Raw genomic sequence first — 21,365 nt, 5'->3', positions numbered from 1 at the left:
AGTTCGATTCCCAGCAATCACATGGTGGTTCAAGACCATCTGTCATGGGATCCAGTATCCTCTTCTGATATGTCTGAAGACAGTGACAGTGTACTCACATAATTAAAATAAATAAATAAATCTTGGAAAAGCCTAAAGGGCTTACCATTAACTTGGTCTGCCTTGAAGTTTATTGTAAGCATTGCAGCAAGGTCATGAAATGTTGGTGACGGAAGCTCAGCAGCATACACACACACACACACACACACACACACACATACACACAGAGAGAGAGAGAGACAGAGAGAGAGACAGAGAGAGAGACAGAGAGAGACAGAGAGAGACAGAGAGACAGGATGAGAAAAACATCTCTGAGCCAGCCACTAAGAGGTTACCACAGGGTGCAAGTGTTTTCTTTGGTGTGCAAGTTTTCCTTAGTCCTTGTAATCAAACATTCCTGCAGAGACAGATGACAAGCAGCTCTGCTTTCCCCAGGAAAACAATGGCAACTTGATTAGAAAGAAAAGCACAGTTCTGGCCCACTGTCCTAATCACTGGAGGTGACACATCCCACTATTCTAAATTTCAGCATTAACTTGTGGTTTCTGGTATCCGGAATTTGTTGAAATCTTAGATTTTTGTCTTTCCCTCCATGAAATCTGCACTAACATATTTTCAGAGTGCATTTGAAGCCTTCTATTTTAAAGAACACAAGGCAATGGAAGAATGTGAATTGATTTTCTTCTTTTAATAACTCCCTAATCAGACCACTATTTCTTAACGAGATTCAATTGAAATTACATTTTTTTCCTACTTTGGGAGTTTCATAAAGGAACAGGCAATGGTGCTCACATATTAATGCAATCTAATCAAACTCATTAAAGTAGAGAGAGCAGTGCGTAGAGTGTGGGAGGTGGGGGCTTGTGCGAGGAACTGGCTGGAGTCACAGAAACAAAGCAGCAGCCATTATGGCCCAAAGCCCACCTGTAAGGTGCTGCCAACATCAAGGTTCAGGCTGACAGTTCAGAAGACTTATGGGTTCTCATGATTTTCTGATTTATCTAATCAAACCATCAACCCCAAAGCTAATTTTGCCTTCCTCTGCCCACCTACCGGCCTCCGAGTTCTACTGTAATTGGTTTGTTTCTGCCCATTGTGGGTGGAGCCATCCCTGGGCTGGTAGACCTGGGTTCTATAAGAAAGCAGGTTGATCAAGCCAGGGGAAGCAAGCCAGTAAGTGACATCCCTCCATGGCCTCTGCATCAGCTCCTGCTTCCTGACCTGCTTGGGCTCCAGTCCTGACTTCTTCTGCTGATGAACAGCAATGTGGAAGTGTAAGCTGAATAAACCCTTTCCTCCCCATCTTGCTTCTTGGTCATGATGTTTGTGCAGGAATAGAAACCCTGACTAAGACACACACTCAGACAAATTTCCTACATCCTGAGTAAAGGGCCACACAGTCCTCTGGATATTCCTAGTGCTTTGTCAGGTGCTCATGGGGTCAGGGTTTACAGCGGGAAGACAGAGTCACCTACTGTTAAGGCTGAGGGAGTCTTAAGAAAGCCAGGCTGCTGCTATGTGACAGCGGAGCCAAGCATACCTTAGTGTCCCACTAACTGAGTCAGATGTGTAGGAACTTTCAAGCTGCGAGTTTCCTGCTTTGTAGGTAGGAAGGTTTAATTATGGCTCTTCACTACCAAAGGGAGGAAACTGACTTAGCTGTCTAAAATCCTTGATATAAAAGGGAAATGAAAATTAAATAAATTAAATATAAATTGGCTTTGCTTAAAAATTGAAACTAGGAGCCAGATACATAGTCGAGTTCGTGAAGTGCTTGCCCTACAAGCTAGAAGCCCAGGATTTTGTCCTCTGTACTTGGGCAGAGGGCTGGGGTGGGGGAAGAATTCTTGGCCACACGGTCCTTGGCTCACAGGTGAATTCTGGCTAGCTGTTTTCTCCATGGCTTTCACATGGCTAATACCTGGTTACACTGGAGTCTGTAGGCACCGGTTATCACACTGCGGTTCAGTTTCTTCACGGATAAAAGACAGCCACATGCTGGGGTTCTATTCCATGACGAGAATTAAATTATGAATAAAAACACTAAAAGGCCACAGGCAAGGTGACTAGGACCGTCATCCAGCAGAATACCAACCATTAAAGCAGCTTATAAGCTCAAGAAGAAATAAGTTCGGTTTTGTGAAACAATATAAAATTGGGCATGAGTAACTAAAACTCAGCAGAGAAAAACGACTAGAAGGAAATGCACTACATGACATGGTAAGACGGTTCTCTTTTGCTTTTGTTCCTATTTTGAGAATGTCCCAGCTGGGCAGTGGTGGTGAACTCCTTCCCCTCAGTGCTAGGGAGTCAGATGCAGGAGGACCTCTGAGTTTCAGGACAGTCAGGGTTATGCAGATAAATCCTGTCTCAAAAAACAAAACAAACAAAAAAGCTGGTAACGCACTGCACAGTCAGGACTGAGCATCCCTTTTGGGTCCCTGTTTTTCTCCTAAATTGCTCTGAAGGAAAAGCTGGAATTTCCACTCTCCTTCTGAGTCTGGATTTCCGGATGCGCAGCCAGTCCCTCCCCTCGACAGTAAATGGCTTTTCTTTGGAGACCACTGATAATCCTGATAGAAATGGCTCAACTAAAACATAAGAGCTACTTCTCTAAAAAATCACACCAGTGTTTGGTGAGACTTCTCTGTAGTTTCACTTCAGGTCAGCTCTCAGGCATTTCTAGAACTACATCCAGAATCACAGGAACATTGCTGCTGCCTCGTTCTCTCCTCGGAGGAAGCAGAGTGGATGCCTGGTATGTGTAGATGGATCTGCAGGTCCCAAGTGTACCAGAGGGCTCAGGTTAACACAATACACAGCCTGCTCAACTCTCGCCTTTCCTCGCCCTCACCACATGATTGATCACTTAGCTCCCATGGCTGGTCCCTTGAGAAGCTGCATCGCTGGTGAGCTGAGGATAGAAATAAAGACCCTGCTGCTCTGAGAAGGGAGCTCAGAAGTGGAGATCTAAGCAGAAACTGTCTCAAGGTAACATGGGGGAAGATGGCACCCTTCAGGCATAAAGGATAAGAACGCATCTCTGCTCCTGTTTCCAGACTTTGGCTCCAAGGCCACTGGCTCAGTCACTCTCAAGTGAAAACGGGCCTGCTCTCCCCACAATCCCTCCCACACAAAGCATAGGAAGCCATGCTAATGTGTCTTTAGCAAAGAACCATAGGTTGTTTATTCATGCACAAGCACAGAGGACAATTCAAAACAGAATGTAAGGCCACTTACAGGTACATAAACAACAAACCATGATAAACATAAACCACAGTAAGTAAGTCAATATAATACTAAGCATGGAAATCACGGTTCTCTGTCCTGACCGCTGTGGTAGTGAACAGCGGGCCAGGGCTCTCTCTCGGATCCTTTGAAATGCTGTTTCTTTTGTTTTCACAGATTGTGTTATTGTCTCCTTGGAGATCTCTCTGTGCTAATTTCAATATGTTAATGTGTGTGAACAAGTACTCAGACTTAAACACAGCACTAGACTAAATATACACAAAACCTCACTTCCTGTTCTGGATTTTGCTTAGCAATGATAGATGCTAATGAAATTCTACACCACCTTAGCAAGAGCCCAGGAATGACGGAATGGAGTGGACCACACAGCACGTGAGGACCAGGCTGCCACACTGTCACACGATCTGAAGCTGCCCTCTCCTGTTCCCTTCCCAGGTCCATGACCGCCCCTGCTGTTGTTTTCACTCCCCTTCCCTCGGTGGGTTGTTGCCAAGTCTGGCACACACATATCCCAACTCCGTGGCGGGCTTTGTGTGTCCCGCACTACAGCCTCTTCTGAACTCAGTTAAGTCGCCACATCAAACAACACACCAAGATACTCTGATCCAGTCGGTATGATATACTTTGCCCACCCAGATAAGTAAAATCATCCTGTACAATTCCATCCCTCATAAAATATTCATAACAACCTTATCCATATATACGCTGAGAGAAATATCCACATCTGCTTCCATGTTGCCCTCTTCAATCAAGGGAGCTCAGGATATTTTCTTCCAAAAACCCAGTGGCTTGCTAGATTAGATCTGCTTTTTGAGACGGCCTCTAGTAGTGCAGGCTGGCCCTTCTGATCCTCCTGTCTTCACCGGTCCACACCCCATCCGTGGGGTTGTGGCCATGGATGGGCCCATACAACTGCCAAATCTACTCTGTGGTCAGGTGTCACTCCCTGTCGATCACCAAGCACTTGCATATTCATGTCAAATACGGAAGAGACTGAGGATTGTCCCCTTTTAACTCAGTCATTGCTTCAAAGGACAGTGGCAGGGAGAGAGACAGGCTGCAGAGCAAACAGAAAGCTCACATCACACGCAGCCGCAGAACTTACAGCTACCCAAGCTTTCTAGACTCAGGAGGCCAGAAGAAGCATTTCAGACCTAGACACTATCTACGAGAGTACATTCATGCCATCAACTTACAGGCAAAGCGGCTTTAAGTTACTTGAAGCCACAAATCTGGTTGGCATCTATGTCTTTTGTTTCTCAAGTCACCTTTTTGTCAAGTAACAATCCTATGCCAGTACTATGGTCTATATGTCATCGTTTTCCTAATTTTCATCCCTACGCTGTCCTGTGATGACCTGGATATGAAGTTTATCCTCCCCCCAAAGTCTTCTGTGTGGAAGGCTTGGTCCTCAGCTGATGTACCTGATGATTATCACAGGGCCATAGTGGCTCTGGCCCAATCAATGTATTGATCCATCAATGGATTCATGGCTTTGTTTAAAGACCAGGGAAACTCTGAGAAAGCCAGTCCGTGGCTATGCCTTGCCTAAGGACCCTGCTAGTCTCCCTTGGCTGCCTAGGTACCATGAAGTGAGCAACTTTACCATGTATGTGCTTTTGCTGCCACGATATTCTGCCCTACGGCAGGCCCACAACCACAGCAGAAGCCTCAGCAACAGTGAGGCTAAAGCTTGCTTGTTGGGAAAGGGCTGCTCTCCAGCGATAGCCAAGGGAAGTCTGAATAATTTAGCAAAAGCCTGTCCCCACAGCGATGCCACTTGTAAGGTGAGCAGGCTAGGAGAGCAGGCCCTTCTTGAGTGGGGCTAGTGTCCTTATAATAGGGGCTTCAGAAAGATTTGCCCATCCCTTCTGGCATACAAAGTTGCAGGCAACAAAGAGCTATTTTACAATGAAACAGTTCCAGATCCTGAATCTCCTGATACCTTCATCTTGGACTTGCCATTGTCCCATATGGTAAAAATGACTTTAGAGCTACATCAATAACGATGAGTGAGGCCGGAAGGTTGCTGCTGTGTTGTCATGTCTCTAAGCTCTGTGACATGGCATGGATGCTGTTTCCTCTTATCCTGTTTTTGAAACAAGGTATCTTCCAGCTTTGGATCCTCAGTCTCCACTCCCTAGAACCTTTAGCTTCGGATCCTTCTCAAGCTGTTTCTGGTCAGTATTTTATCACACCCATAGAAAACAAACCAGGACACCAGGCAACTAAGTCACACCCCAGCCTTCAATGTCATCCTACTAAAGGTTTTAATGAGTCTAAATAACACTGGGCTCAGTTTCAGTAAAACTGGCCACAGCTCACGAACTATATAACAGATAATAATGGTGTAAGCAGGAAGATCTGTGCATGGCTTCCCTGAGAAGGGGCGTCGGGCAGATGACGGGTAGGAAGTCAAACAAATGTCTCGGTGGTGTTAGAGAACAGACACCATTTGAGTTATTGAAGAAAAGTAAGCCCAATCAAGGAGTTAAGCAAGCACAACTTGAGAAAATACAATCTGATATTAAAAAAAAGAAATTACCCAAATCAGAGATAGCTATTAGATTACGAGAGGTTAAGATTTTCACCTAGTCTTCGAAATTGAAGTGCCTTCCGAAGGTTAGATCCTTATTAGCAGCACGGCTGACAAACGCCAGAAACACTCCACTCAGAGTGAGCAAAAGCTTAAGGGGATTCCATATGGCAGGGTTGTCACCAGAGCAGTTCTGTCATAGACTGAAGGGAACTCACCAACAACTGATAGAGCATCGTCCATTTTGTCCTTAATCACCTACTTCAAAAGAGATCCAGATTTAACCCAGGAGTGGACTCCCATGTTTGAGTAACATACATGACTCTCATGTATGAGTAACATACATGGATTCCCATGTATTAGTAACATACCTGCTTCATCATAGGATACTGTCAACTTTTCCAGCATTTCTCGGTCAATCGACAAGATCTGCTGCTCGAGGATGGTCTGGTAGGTCAGAACACTGTTTTCTTTGTCCTTCTCATAATCCTGAAGGTGCTGCTTAAGAGCCTCTGGGAGTCGGGACTTCACATACTCCGCTGCAGTCTGCAGGTAAACAGAGAACCCCATGAGTACCCATCGTAGGCCGTAGAGAGTTCTCAGAGCACACCTGCCCTCGTCATTGTGACTCTTAGATTCCAACGCATGCAGTGAGATGGGTCTTCAACTGTCAGAACCCCAGCACCCTGGGAGTTGTCCATCCAGTTTAAAGGCATGGAGGATGGCGGACTGAGCACAGACAGAGTTGGTACTCAAGGCTTTTAATTCCAGTGAGTTCAGAAAGGCTGCACTGTGACTGTCTGTCTGTCTGGCACACATCTGCAAAGGACACTGCTATCCTCTGAAGTACACTTCTCCATCGTACACTGCTAGTCTTCACCCACAGAAGACACTCTCATCCTATGTGGGCCACACCTCACTACTGATGTTCAAAGGGAGTCCTGTGAAGTGAGTGCAAAGAAGCCCGTGCTGGGGCTGATGCTGAAGCTCTGGGACATAAGAAAAGAGGGCTGGCAATGGTAGAGCAGTTGCTCTCTAGGTCCTAGGTTCAAACCCCACAAGGAAGTCATCAACATCACCATCATCACCATCATCACCATCATCACCATCATCATCACCATCACCATCAACATCACCATCATCACCATCATCATCACCATCACCATCATCATCACCATCACCATCATCATCACCATCATCACCATCATCACCATCACCATCAACATCACCATCATCACCATCATCATCACCATCCCCATCAACATCACCATCATCACCATCATCATCACCATCACCATCATCATCACCATCACCATCAACATCACCATCATCACCATCATCACCATCACCATCACCATCATCATCACCATCATCACCATCATCACCATCACCATCATCATCACCATCATCACCATTACATCAATTTCTTCCTTTTGTCTGTTTGCTTGGAGTTTGCTTCTACATCCCATGCACATATTTCTAACTAGTACCATCTGAAAGTGCATGCAGAGAGTTTCAGTCAGCTAGGCACACTCCCCTGGGGACTGGAGAAACGGCTTATTTTGAAGGCCTTCCTGAAGATTCTCATGGGTCCCTCTGGCAGACTGGGTGGTTGAATATTCATTCTCCCTCCCAGGTGAGACTCAGTGTGACAGTTAAGCCTCACTGTATGGGAGACATTAAACGGCACAGTGGTGTGTATGAACCAGAGGGATTCTGTCACCCCTAAACTATCTCTGGAGACTGTCAGATCTGACATGTCCCTGTGCTCCACATCAGCTTTCTCCACATACTGTCTAAGGGTAACAGTCCAATAAATGAGGGTGCGCATATACCACATTTGGAGGTACCTGGCTGTAACAGTGAGTTCAACGCCAGTCTGGACCACACGAAACCGACTCAAAAACAAAAACGATACACCAAAAAAACCCATATCTGTAGTCACTAAAGAATTTTTTAAACATTTTTTTAAAAATGAATTTTAAACGACCTGATAATGAGGATCAATTTGATTTGGGCCCAGAATAAAGCAAAGACCCAATTACATAGTTTATCCTTCAAGTCTCATACAACTATTAATTGTGAGTATTTTAAGGTATAAGTTACATACCTTAAATGAAAAGCCCCTATATTTATGGATTAGAAGATTATTATTACCCAATGTGACCCACAGATTCAATGCAATCCCTACTCACAGTGATCCACAGGTTCAATGCAATCCCTACTCACAGTGATCTATAGGTTCAGTGCAATCCCTACTCACAGTGATCTATAGGTTCAATGCAATCCCTACTCACAGTGATCTATAGGTTCAGTGCAATCCCTACTCACAGTGATCTATAGGTTCAGTGCAATCCCTACTCACAGTGATCTATAGGTTCAGTGCAATCCCTACTCACAGTGATCTATAGGTTCAATTCAAGCCCTACCCAAAGTACCAAAGACATTTTTCACAACAATAGAAAAAGATCCTAAAATTCATGAAATACAATCTCAAATATATAATATTAAGAAGTAGATTTCCACAAGCAATTATGATGCATTATATTCTGGAAACTGCAGAGCAGGAAGGCTGTGTAAGACCAGGTCATCACTTAACGGATAGCCATGTGAGGTAGTCCTGGTTCATGTGTTTGGAGACAGGGTCTTCCCAGGTAGCACTGGCCTGGAACTTACTGTGTAGACAAGGATGGTCTTAAGTTCACAAAATCTCTCTGCCTCTGCCTCTGCCTCGTAAGCACTGGGCTCAAAGGCATGTACCACCATACCCAGTTGCTAATGCAGTTTCATTTAGTTAAATGTAACTGTTCCATAGTGTTTACAATTTTTGTTCATCAAAAACAGGAACAAAATGCATGTACTTTAAAATGAAACCCTGTGTGTGTATGTGTGTGTGTGTGTGTGTGTGTGTGTGTGTGTGTGTGTGTGTGTGTTTGCTGTGAATAAGAAGAAGGTCAGGGCGTTTCTTCACAGAAGAGGAGGATCTTCATTCTTTGGAAATCATATATCAGGTGCTATACGGGCAAGGGAGAAATCATGAAGTGCTGACCAGGTTACAAGCAAAGCTGTTAAACACCAGATACAGCCCATCTCTCATGCACAGCACACACATGTGCACATGTGGAGTATGAGGACACAAGAAAAGATACACCTCAAGTGTAAAAGATGCTTCCTGCTGTATGTATTTCAGGAGTGTTTCCATTTCCGTGACTATTGTCATTTAAATTGTTGCCTTCAAAGCTGCCCTGTAAACATCACCACAGCTGCTGTGGAGGAGGGCAGGGCCTCCGGAAGGTACACTGGGACGTGGTGGCAAGCTATGTTTTGGCCCCACAGAGTAGCAAACGACAGCCAACACTGACTTCCATATTTACAAGTTGAATTCCTGAAATCAGATGCTGATGATGTTACAGCTTCAATACCATCAACCAGAGCTCACTTTCTCTGCCAGCCAGCAAGAGCAAAGCAAATGAAATTATTCCAGGAAATGCAAATGGACTCAGAAGCACATCAGCACAACACACTGAACTCTAGAGCTGAATGCCAAGTTTCTCCTGACGCTAGACAACGAAGTGCTGGCGCTGCAGAACTACTATATTCAAACGCACTGCCCTGGTAGACGGAGCAACGTCTGTCTTCAACAATGTGTTTGTTAGAATATTTATGAGACACAGGAAAGGGCTCTACAATTTATCACATTGTAAAATATTGATCTATTCTTCATTGCTGAAAACACACTGCATTATTTCTTCCCAGTTGTGCCTCCTGATGGTGTTTAAGATGAAATTTACTTTTCTAATTACAATCATATTGCAGGTTTCAAAAGAGTTTCCATGTCTATAGTATCAGGGCGACACTTTGGCATTTCAATTCCAAATTCGCACACAAGGCTCTTGCTGAAGATTCATAAGGGAAACAGAAGGAGACAACTCTCTGTAAATATTAGATTCTGTTATGATATTTCAAGAACCCCTTTACACCCTGGATGGCGTCAAATGGCAGCTAGCCCGTGAGTTCAAGCAGAAGCTTATGTTCAAAGCATATTTTATTTCTGAGATCGGCTAGAATCATCTCAGAAATAAAAGAAAATTCCAAGAATAGTTTAAATTAAAAAAAAATTTTTATTGACATAAAATTAAACTCAAAAAATTAAAATTTGGGATTTCTTATTCTTTATTTTCATTTTAGATTTATTTATTTTATGTGGCTAGATATTTTGCCTACACACACACACACACACACACACACACACACACACACACACACATATACATAGGTGCACCATGCGTACACTTAGTGCCCGAGGAGGCCTACAAGAGCAGTGAGCACTCTTAACCCCCAAGCCATCCCTCTGGCCCCCACGTATATATTCTTTAACCAGTGACAGACTTCTTGGAAGTCCAAACCCTAATTTGCCCATTCTCACTATTTCAGAGACAATAAAATAGTTCCTTTCATTTATACAGTGTTTTCCCGTGAGCCACGCCTTTGCCCTTCTTCCTTTGCCTGCACTCCCCTAGGGGAAGTAGACGGCCTTGGGTTGGGTGCGGTTCTTCCTGTCATTCCATTTGGCTCAGACACTCCGCACCGTTAGTGCTGTGCAATCTGACTTCCGTGGGCACTTCTCGGAGAACCACCAGCTTTCCAACCATCTGTCCAGGTAAAGGGAGCCTAGCTACGTAGTGTGGTGGAAATCAGTACTGATCTTCCACACTGCCATGGTCTAACAGCATCTGCTTCAGATTTGTACAATGGAAGTTTATTTAGTACCCTGACGGTATACATGCCCTGGGTACTTGAGATAGCTTTGGGAGAGAACGTTTTGATGGTAACATTGCCTGCAGACCTCATTTGAGTAATGTTACAGCTCTGCAGGGAAGTAAATGGCAGACAAGTGGCTCAAGCTGCAGCTTCCAGGACGCCACTGCTGCTTTCAAGAAGCTGTAGTGGTGTGGCATAAAATGGTGGGGACACGAATTAGCAAGAAGTTCTCCAGCAAGACCTGACTCAGACCACTCAGTGTTTGCTTCTCTTGGGATTTACATAGATCAAGTCGCACCTGTTCTCATCCCTTGTGGACTCACACAAAGCCAAACAGGCTTCAGAGGTTTTTATCCTAATTATGGAAATTCATGCCATCTGTCAGGTCCAAAGGAAACTCCACTTCCCCGAATTCCAAAAGGCAGCCCAGATACTCCGAAATGGGCTCAACCCCACCTATGGAAGGATTTCTGACAGTCAGATAAAAACCAGCATTCCTCAGGACCTCTCTCATCGCTGGCAGAGGGGCACATGGCCTGTGGTGCCTCCAGCATCCCAAGGCACATGCTGGCCTCCAGGTTCCCTCCAGATCACTAGGTCTTGCTATCCATGCCCGCTCCCAGCCCCTCCTCTACTCTAAACTCCCCCCAGAGCCACTTCCTGGAGCTGAGGCTTCCTTTCCTCAGCTATAACCCCACAATTTTCATGTTTTTTTCTCTTGCTCCCCTCTCTCCCTCCCTCCCTCTACCTGCTTTTCTCATGGGCAGGTACAGGCTGCTGACTAGGCTCAGCCTACTTCTTTCTCTCTGCTCTGGACTCCAGATGCTTCTGCCCTCCCCCTCCCGTCAAATCTACAATAAAATCCTTCCTCTTAGCCATACCCTAGAACGGTCATGTCAGTCTATACACCTCTCACTGTCAGAGTCCGACCATCGATGACAGTCCCTCTCAGCTATCCTTGGGCTGCACAGACGCCGAAGCTGAGACACTGCGGCTTCTGTGATATGTGAACAGACACAGAATCTAAGGCTGGATCAAAAGCATTAGCATACCAGGACTGTTCTAGTTAGTCTTAGCTGGAGACTTGCCGGATGTGAGATGAGACAGTGCTGTGTATGTATGTGAGGGGCTGTCTTCACTGTGGAAGGCACTGTCCCTGGGCAGGTCATCCTGGGGGATGTCATGGGGGGGGTCATCCTGAGGGAGGCAGGTCAATCTGGGGGGGAGGTCATCCTGGGGGGGAGGTCATCCTGGGGGGGAGGTCATCCTGGGGGGCAGGTCATCCTGGGGGGGGCGGTCATCCTGGGGAGCAGGTCATCCTGGGGTGAGGTCATCCTGGGGGGGAGGTCATCCTGGGGGGCAGCTACCGAAGGGGCTTAAGAGATGCTCCATCGGTTAAGAGGACTTGGGTTGAGCTTGAGTCTAAGCACTGGCACGGCAGGTCATACTGTCTCTAACTCCAGTCCCAGATGAACCCATGATCCTGTCTGGCTTCCTGTGGGCACTGTACACATGTAGTTCATGGACATCCAGGTACACATAAAAAATAAGATAACATAAAGTAACATGAAAAGCTATTAGCTTATGAGTGAGCCAGCAAGCAGCTCTCTCTGGGGGCTTTTGCATCAAGCTCCAGCTTTAGCCCTGGCTTCTCTTAATAATGGCCCATAAACCTTAAGATGAAACAAACCCTTTCTTCCACTAATGTGCCATTGGTCAGAGCGTTTTCATCACGGTAACAAAAAGGAAACTAGAGCAGAGACTTAAGCAAAAGAGCTGATCTTACACTGGGCGATGGTACATTTACCACTGCTCTCGGGTGCAAATGTTAGCTCTGGCTTGCAGGCCCTCAGATCAAGGAGACTCAGCGACCGAGTTTGGCATAAGAAAAACATGGGAAGATAAGAGGAGAGATCGATTCTGAAAAGACCGATCTGAGAGGAGCTGGCTTTGGGAAAATGACAACCAGGGAGGGTGGCTAGGCAGCCACAGGATAAAGCAGGGTGACATGGAAATAAACCCTTCATGTCAAAACAAGGGGGGGAGGACGAGAGAGGGGTGCTACATCTGACACCGTCCCAGGGACAGCCAGACCGACTGGGGCAGGCAGTAGGGAATGGAGAGAAGAAACACACAGACACACAGGAAAGCTGAGGTTGTCAGGGCTGGACTCCCTGAGAAGGCTCTGTACCCCAGAAGTTCAGCAATATTACTGTATGTAGTTGAATGGGGGGTGGGGCGGCTGTATCCAGCTGACCTCGGAGGACGAGCTAGTACATACAGCTAATCATGGAGGGTTTACAGTCTACAGGTAGCCCAAGGAGGCAGGCACAGCTAATCTCGGAGGAGTCACCTCTTTGGGGAGAATCTTCAGGCCATAAATAGGAGCAGGCTGAGGAGAAAGCTATGACAAACATTTATGGCACACACTACCAACACGTGCACTCAGGACCACGAGGGGAGGCTTTGTTGTCTCCCTCTGAGCCACCTCTTGGAGAGGCTCTGCCGTTTTCCTTTGGGGCTGATGCTTTGGAATCCTTCACATGGCTGGCTCACATCAAGAACACACATCCACCCACCCAGGACTTTTCACACTTGGGGCTTCCTATACTCCCTGCAAATGAGCAATACTTCATTGCAGACAAGGTTTCCCTGCCCTTGCATGGAAGTACATGAGTATGTGTGTCCATTTGGCAGCAGCCAGCACATAGCCTGCGCATTAATCCTCTGGGGTCCACACTGGAATCCATCTTTCTTACGGTAACATATCATTAACTTCTGACAGGTGTTCTCTGGCTCCCGGCACTACAGGAGAAAGTCAGAGCGAATGCCCTTGCCCACCAGGACAAGGACAGAAAGCAGGAGTGATTTCTCTTCTCTGCCTGCCAACACTGTCACTTCTTGCCATTTTTAGTCTTTGCTACTTCTAACCTAGAGAGGTTATTTAAGGAAAGAGCCCTTGAGAGACCATCTTGTGCTCCTAAACTCCTAATTCTGCCTCAAGAAAACAAACTAGAAACCTTCAAGAGATGGCACCCAGAAGCACAACAATGAAATCTCAATCCTATGGAGAGCCAAGGCTGCCGGCATGAGGCCACCAGCCAATGGTTATGACAAGGGAAAAGTTGTAATCTAAGCATTAAAGCGATGACCACTAAGTTACATATCACTAGGGACAATCCTTCTGGGATTCCTCATGAAACTAACTTTTAATAAGTTTATCAGTCTGCTAACTCACCGTTACTATGAGGTCAAGTTCATGTGGTAGCATAAAGCATGTGAGGGCATGTAAATATAGCTCTAATCCTACGCACTGCAGTGAGCCTTCCTAGCTCCAGATGGCTGGTCATATCTACAAAACCGGTACCACCCTGCTTTCCAGATCTCTGGGCTCTAATTATTCTAAGATATAATTAGCCAATGTATCAAACTCTGTCTAGCCATGAGTTATCTCCTCTTATTATTTTGATCAAAACCTACATTTAAGCCTCTGAGATTATTTTTTAAAACCTGTTTACAGATTAAGAAGTTGAGGTTGTTTCTCTACTACCAAGGCTATGAAGAAGGAATTCTTTGCTCTTCAGTTACCACACCCACGCCCGAGAAAGGTTAGGAATTCCACAGTTAACGTCACACTACTTTGATGATCCTTCCCTTAATTTTGTTTTGAGAGCACACATATACAAATTCTAAGGGACAGCAGCATAAAAACAGCCAGCCAACCAGCCCAACACTCACCAATCTAATGAGCAATGAAACAGCACTCAGCCAAAGTTGTTGGGCTAAATGTTTTGTGATGGGCAAGTTCTTATCTTTTCTGCAGTCATATAGAAGTCATAAAAAAGAAATTGTTTTACATTTTACACATTTGAGAGCCATAGGGAAAAAAATCCAATGATATCGATTTATAAAGAAATAGGGTTTTTTTATTTAAAAAAAATGTGGATTATTCCTTATTACATTTCCTTCCATTTCCGAATCTTGGGCTATGGAGCTTGGGGAAATATTAACTTCCATAAGTATTACTCACGTGTATTCTAGAAAGTTCCACAAATAATTCTTATTGAAAATGTCCTTGAGGACTGAGAAAGCCAATGGGACTGTTACAAATGAATTATAAAAACCTTGAGGGTTATTAATCAAAATGATAGCATTCCAAGGCTATGACACTAGAGCAGCCCCTGGAGGTCTTAGTTAGAACACACATAAAATATTCCTGGCTTGAGTCAGCTATTTATATAGGAACAAGTCCAGAGGACTCCTACTGGGCCTCACTTGGCTGCTACCCCATAGCTACCTCCAGGAAGTAGGGGAGGCCAGAGTATTAGGGAAGCTCCAGATGGGCTGGGCTGGTGTCCCCAAACTGATGTGGCTTCAAGAAGGGTTTTCAAGGCCAGTATTAGGTTTAGGATCCTTTTATATGAAGTGGAATAAGAAGGGTTGAACTTTCTTTCTTTTTTTTTTTCCAAGACTGTGATGAGATACAGATATGACTAATTTTATTGAGAAAAAGTCAATACTAGGTAACACCTAGATCAAATACAGGTAAACTCAAAATTGGGGCAGAAAACTTTTGCCATTGTGGGCAAAAGCACAGCAAAGTTCTGAAGATGAGCCAGAGAATCTTTCCATGAGATGTGACTATCTTCCACATTATACAACTAACTCCATGCGTGACTAGCAATTGTTTTCTGAATTATTGTTTGAGCCTATGTAACGGCTTGTCTTATGAGGAAGAAAACGCCGGAATAGGTTAGGCTCTCTTGTTATAGCAAGCTCAAATTGTGTCAGACAGTTTTGTCCATCTGCCACAGAGTGTTGCTTGCAGAGGGTTGAACTTTCTAATCAGTGAGCTGGTGACAATTTCATTTGATGTCTCATGACTAATTCAAAGAGAACCCCCCTCACCCCCCCACCCCAATTGTTTCCTTTTTTAGCTTTCTTGGCTGCCTGGAATTCTGCCCTTTTTGCTTCTTTCCTCCCCCTCCCCCTTTTTTTTAACTGCCAAACTCTCCTTTCTGGAAAAATCAAGTCTTTCTCCAAGTTTCAGTGAGATGGCTCATAAAAGCACTCGCTGTCTGCCCTGCTTGATGGCCCCAGTTACATCCCTGGGACATATTAGAATCAGAGAACTGATTTTTGCAACCTGCCCCCCACCCCAGAAAGAAATCAACAAATGGAACAGCAACAGACTTTATTTTAAATGAAATGTTTTAAGGAGTGGCTGTGAGTTAATGTTTAGTTTCAGTGTGGGCAAGATGGTCAGCATCTTCTTACTTACAGGAAGGCAAACGGCAGGGCAGAGATGTGCCCTGGGAAAGTCCCAGGGTTAGGGCATAAAGATCAAAAAGGAAACGTTCTCTACTCTGACCTGAGCTTTATATAAAGGAAAACACAGAGATGGGACTGCTTGAAGGGGAAGCAGATCCACCCCCACCCCCACCGCCCTGTCCCTGGCCTGCCACCAAGCTTGCTGGAGGATAAGCTACCAAAGTCAATGCGGTAAACGAGGTTTGTTGTCCCTCACGCATGTACTTGGCTGCATCCAATGTGAGATCCCCAGGTGGCTCCTGGACAGCAGGAGCTACCTCTTAGGTGACAAACATAGAATCTGCATGGAAATGACCACCTCTGACACCTCTACAGCACAGCACCTCCCTGTCTGAGCTTCTGTTCAGTGCCAGCTGCTGCGTGGTGTCTCCGCTGGCCTCTTACCTGTGGGAGCTCCCTACCTTTCCAAGGGGACATGTCAGAAGCACGGGAAGCAGTACTGTGAAACCAGGCTTGATGTTCTGTGAGTGCCAATATGAGAGCGCCTCGTGGGAAGATTAAAAAGACCATGCCCTGGTGTGTCTCTCCTGGGCTCTAGTAACACAGGGCATGCACTACGGAGGCTGGCGGCTTGCAGAGCCCATCAGAGCTCATGCTGAGGGTATTTTAAAATTACTTTGCATATTTCACCTTGTTAAAAAGTTTTGTGACTACCAGCTTTCTTCCAAACACACACACACACACACACACACACACACACACACACACACACACACACACACACACTACCTGATTTCAGAACCCAGATATAAAGGTTACAAGGGGTCACATGGGAAAGGCCTTGGTTTTCTTTACAGAATTGGGTGTCTGGCCTTGATCAGCATCCTTGTGGGGTGCTACCCAGCTGTCAGCTTGTTTGGATAGAAAGGGGGTGGCTTCCTTTAAAATTGGTCACAGGGTTTGCTCTATACTTGACTGAAGGGAGAACTCTGGGCCACCTGCTAGAGCTGAATTAATATACTAACGCTTGATAGTAGGCAATGACAGACTCCCTCGGTTGTCCCAGGACTCAGGCTGGCTAGCAGAGGTTGCTTTTCTAAAATTACTACTACTACTAATCTATTTTATTCAATTATACATACCAGCGATTTGTGTATGTGTGTGTGAGTCTGTGGGGTGCCCAGAGGACAACTTCCAAGCTTTCCTTCTTTCCTGCTACCACGTGGGCCCTGGGGTTTGAACTCAGCTCATCAGGTTTTGCCAAGGTTGCCGTAGCCCACTGAGCCATCCTGCTAACTTACAATATTTTTAATTCTTATAAAAACCCTGACTGTGTGCACTGACACTGCTGCAGGGCCTCAGTGCCACAGGCTTTTTTTTCCTGTCATTTAGAATTGGCAGTTTGCTGAGTCTCAGAAAGACGGTGCCCTCCCCAGTCGTCCGAAAACCGGCACTGACATCCCTTCTCAGCAGCTTGCAGGCAATCAGGGAACCCTTAGGAAGCTGGGTGAGACAGGCCACAAAATGACCTCCGGCGAAGCACCTTGACCACACCATGATTTCCTCTCGAATGTGCCCTGACATAGTCAGACGGAGCACTGCACCAGGATGCAGGCAAAAGCTGGGGACGCTGGAATCACCAGCACTAATGTGTAACCACACACAGAACTCAAAAGGACATCTTATTTTAGAAAAAAAGAAGAAAAGGATACCTGATTGCATGGAAAGGCTGTAATTTTAGCAGCGAATGCACCTGCTGGTGTTGACTCAAAGTGACACGTCCTTAGCTCTTGGTAGGCAAATCAGTTGTAGAGCTTAGAAAGAAAAGATACGTACCACCAACTCCCCAAAACAGGTCAGAGCACAGTCCAAGGCGGCCTCTTTGCGGTTCATGCCAAGGAACACTGTGTTACAAGTTGGGGATATGTGATGGGGGAGGGGCACCATGCTACTCCAAGACTGCTGTTGGGCTAGTGGAGAGACAAGGGACCACGTGCTAACTAAAGTAAGGATGCTCTTTCAGGGGAAACAACCAAGGAGCCTAACAGCCCCAGTCCCAAGAAGAAGCTCAGTGGGAACACTTAGGTGGCCAGAGTATACCCACCGACCAGCCCCCCATGGGAGAGAGCTTTTCTCTAATCTAAATATTTGTTATGTGGAATGAGATGCCTGCTATGTCTTTCCTAGTCCTTTTGCAGTCTGTAAAGTGTTAGGTATTTAGTACACGATCAACAATGTTTTCTGATGAATAGATCAAAACTCAGATCAAACGATGAAAAGTGTGTCAGAAACATTAAAAATGTCAATATCCAGAATTCCAATCAGTTCACCGCTGATCACATAAACAGCAAACAGTGAGTAGCAGTCGTTGATAAGATCGATGTTACTGAGCAAAATCATGTTTTTAAACATTGTTCATGATTGTCCAGATCCCCAAAATATTAAGAAACAGAAAACATGCAATTACCATAGAGCTTTGCCTTAGAATGCCAAGATCCAGAGAAAACTCCTATATTCATGGGCAGAAATAATCTTGCAAATGGTTTGCATTAAGATGCGCCTGGAGTGTAAGCCTTTTATCCAGAAGATGGCACTGAAGAGCCAACAAAACGTCAACCTTCTGAGCTCCCCTGGACAGAAACTAAAGGCTCACGATGGTGGTCCTTGTATTGCCCAAACCAACAGCTGGCAACGCACTGAATGGGGTATAAAGCAAGCCTTGAATTCATTCACATGTGCGTCCAGTATTTCTTCAGTGTGTGTGATGTCCCAAGGATGACACTGAAGACAAGGGGCTAAAGAACAGAACAGTTCTTGTCTTCAAAGAACGTGCAATGAAGGAAACAAGCAACCTGAAAACAGGTTAAGTTCAAGTACCTGCAATTGATTATCTGACTGAACTCGAGAGACTTGCCTAGTGGGATAGGTGAGGCGACTCCTGAGGAATGGAAGGAGTGCTAAGTAGAACCATGGCCTAGATCAGAGGGGCTCCCCAAATGCTCCAGGCTGCAGGCTTGGTTCTCAGTGGGTCTGTGTGTCACAGGGATGCCAGTTCCTCAGTGTTCTAATGCAGTGATGAGCACCAGAGGAAGGCTTGGTAAGGTGAACCTTGCCCCCTTATCTCTTGCTCTTGGATTCCTACCCACTAGGAAAACAAGAGCCCTTTCCACCGGTTGCTCTCTGGGTGCCAAGATATCCCGTCACATTGCATGTCTAAAGTGACAGAACCAGCTGGCCAAGGACTGAGAACCCTGAACACGTAGCAAGAATCGTTGTTCAGTGCTCTCCACCCCCAAACCAGGTACTTTGTCAATGTACAAAAAGCCAACTACTATAACTGGGGGACTGTCCAAGACAGACTTCACACAGGCACAGAGCTGAACAACACTATAAATAGGGATGTTACAGGGCCTAGGTCATGTGGGTGTGCTCGGAGGGAGAAGAAACGGTGAAAGAAACAGAATCCAAGGAACTAACAGCAGGTAGGAACCAGGGGGAAAAGTTCGGGAATTTTAATAAGGATAATTATTAGTAACAGCTGCTATTTATAGAAACTTTCAATATGCAAAACACTAGACTTAAGTGTCCTGTCTTCTTCCTTCTTCCAAGTCCTGAAAATATATACTATTTTTTATACCCACTTTTCAGAGCCTGGTCTGTTCTGCTCTTGAGTTCCTTCCTTGCATGTAATCAAACAAGTCTCTCCCCACCATCCATCCCCTTTAAAAATCTTAGAGGAAGCTTAGCATGTTATCAGCAGGCATCCCTCCATTCCTAAATAAACCGCAGAGCTCAGGACAAGACTCGGAGACCTGGCTTCCAAGTCACGTTGCAACTGGCCAGTTCTGTGGTAGATGCCCTTGAACATAACTCTCAACTGGAAGGCCCTTGGTCTCTTCAAGTTCATCCGTGCAGTGGGCTGCAGTGGATGAAGGTCTTCAAAGCCTGCCTCCGTCTTAAGATCTATGACATGAAATCTCTTTCTTCTACCATACCCAACATCAGAGGTGGTAGAAGTGATGTGAGGTAGGGTCTAAACGGTCTGTAGAACCCACACAACCTGGAGCCTCTAGCAGAGGAAAATGCTGTCTTTTGGTTCCCGATGGGACTGTTTTGCTTCTATCATATTAAGTGGCAATCTCTTAAAGTTCAAGTTATTTATCTGAGCCTAACCAACAGAAAGCACACTGACCATCCGGAAGGCTAAAAATATGCCCGTAAATAGAAGTCTCTCCAAAACCTCTACATTAACTGTGCTGACTTAGCAACTATCAACTTGCAGTATGAAGCCATTACTGAATTAACAGAGCCGTGAAAAAAGTCTCAGCCTCAAACTCCAGCTGTCACCTTTAGTGACAAGGAGCCAACCCACTGATTAAGTAACAGAACCGCTCTTTTCGTTCTGTGGCAGCAGAAACTATAGCCAGTGTGACTGATTCACAACATCAGACTGTCCTAGCAATGAGTAGCCAGAACAGAAAAGAGAAAAACACTAACTTCTTGCATGGGATTCCTGAAAGAATCTTAAGACTTTAAAGCAAGCACTTGATGTCACTCCAAAAAAAAAAAAAAATTCACAGAAACTAAATACTCTGAATTTCATATAGATTACTTACTAGGTCCTTAGAAACTTATTTTAAACATGGGGCTCTCTTTTAAGTCTATGGGACTGTATAAAGAAATTCTCAGGAATTAGTTCAAGCAGAAACAGGCTGGTTACAGGAGGTAAAATAAAACAATGTAAATATTTTAATGAACATGATAAAACGTTCTTACGTACTAACACTGAGTCGAAGTCAGGCACTAAATCGAGAGGGGGGAGGGAGAGGTAGAGGGAGAGAGAGAGGGAGAGAGAGAGGGAGAGGGAGAGAAAGAGAGAGAGATTGAGAGCTCTAAAGTCAGAAGAGAGGCAATGAAGGAGGCAGCTCAGGGGACAGAGTGCTTGCTTAGTGTGTACACACACACACACACACACACACACACACACACACACACAGACAGACACACACAGAGCTATTAGACATTGCATATCTAGAAATACATACAGGGCAGGAGCCACTTACGTGAAATGATTAAAAAACTGTAAAAGAGAAATGAAAATAATGACACAGAGGTGGCAAATTAAATAAAAGGAAACAATGTCACACACCTTGTTATTTATGAAGTCCACTTGGGAAGCGTGAACCTTAATTACTTTTAACGCTTCATATTTTGTCTTTTGTTATTATAAGACTATTCACTGACTGGCACTGTTACTCAGGACCACATCTGGAATGTTAGATGATTCTGTGGATACTGAGGCACACTTCAGAGCACTCCCCTGGGGATACAAAAGCACGCTGAACATCTGAAAACTACACACTGATCTGTTTGGGAAAGACGCTGCTTAACTTTTCCATGTGTTATTAGCCTGATACCTACGGTTTAATGAATTTTGGGCAACTAAAATTATGCCCAAAATTCAATTGAAATGCCCCACACAACATTGTTAAGGTGGGAACTTGGGGGA

General features: G+C 45.1%; 1 protein-coding gene across 1 annotated transcript in view; it reads right to left on the bottom strand.

The window, feature by feature from the left end:
• Nucleotides 1–21,365, bottom strand: part of PPM1L (protein phosphatase, Mg2+/Mn2+ dependent 1L) — a 231,708-nt gene that overhangs the window by 54,778 nt on the left and 155,565 nt on the right. Inside the window, exon 2 of the mRNA XM_080915806.1 lies at nt 6,196–6,370. Coding sequence (XP_080771932.1) covers nt 6,196–6,370 — 175 coding nt within the window. The remainder of the gene's footprint in view (nt 1–6,195; nt 6,371–21,365) is intronic.

Source organism: Micromys minutus (assembly GCF_963924665.1).
Source record: "Micromys minutus genome assembly, chromosome: 4".
Classification (NCBI taxonomy): Eukaryota; Metazoa; Chordata; class Mammalia; order Rodentia; family Muridae; genus Micromys; species Micromys minutus.
The sequence above is the reverse complement of the archived record's forward strand: the minus strand, read 5'-3'. Positions and strand labels throughout refer to the sequence as shown.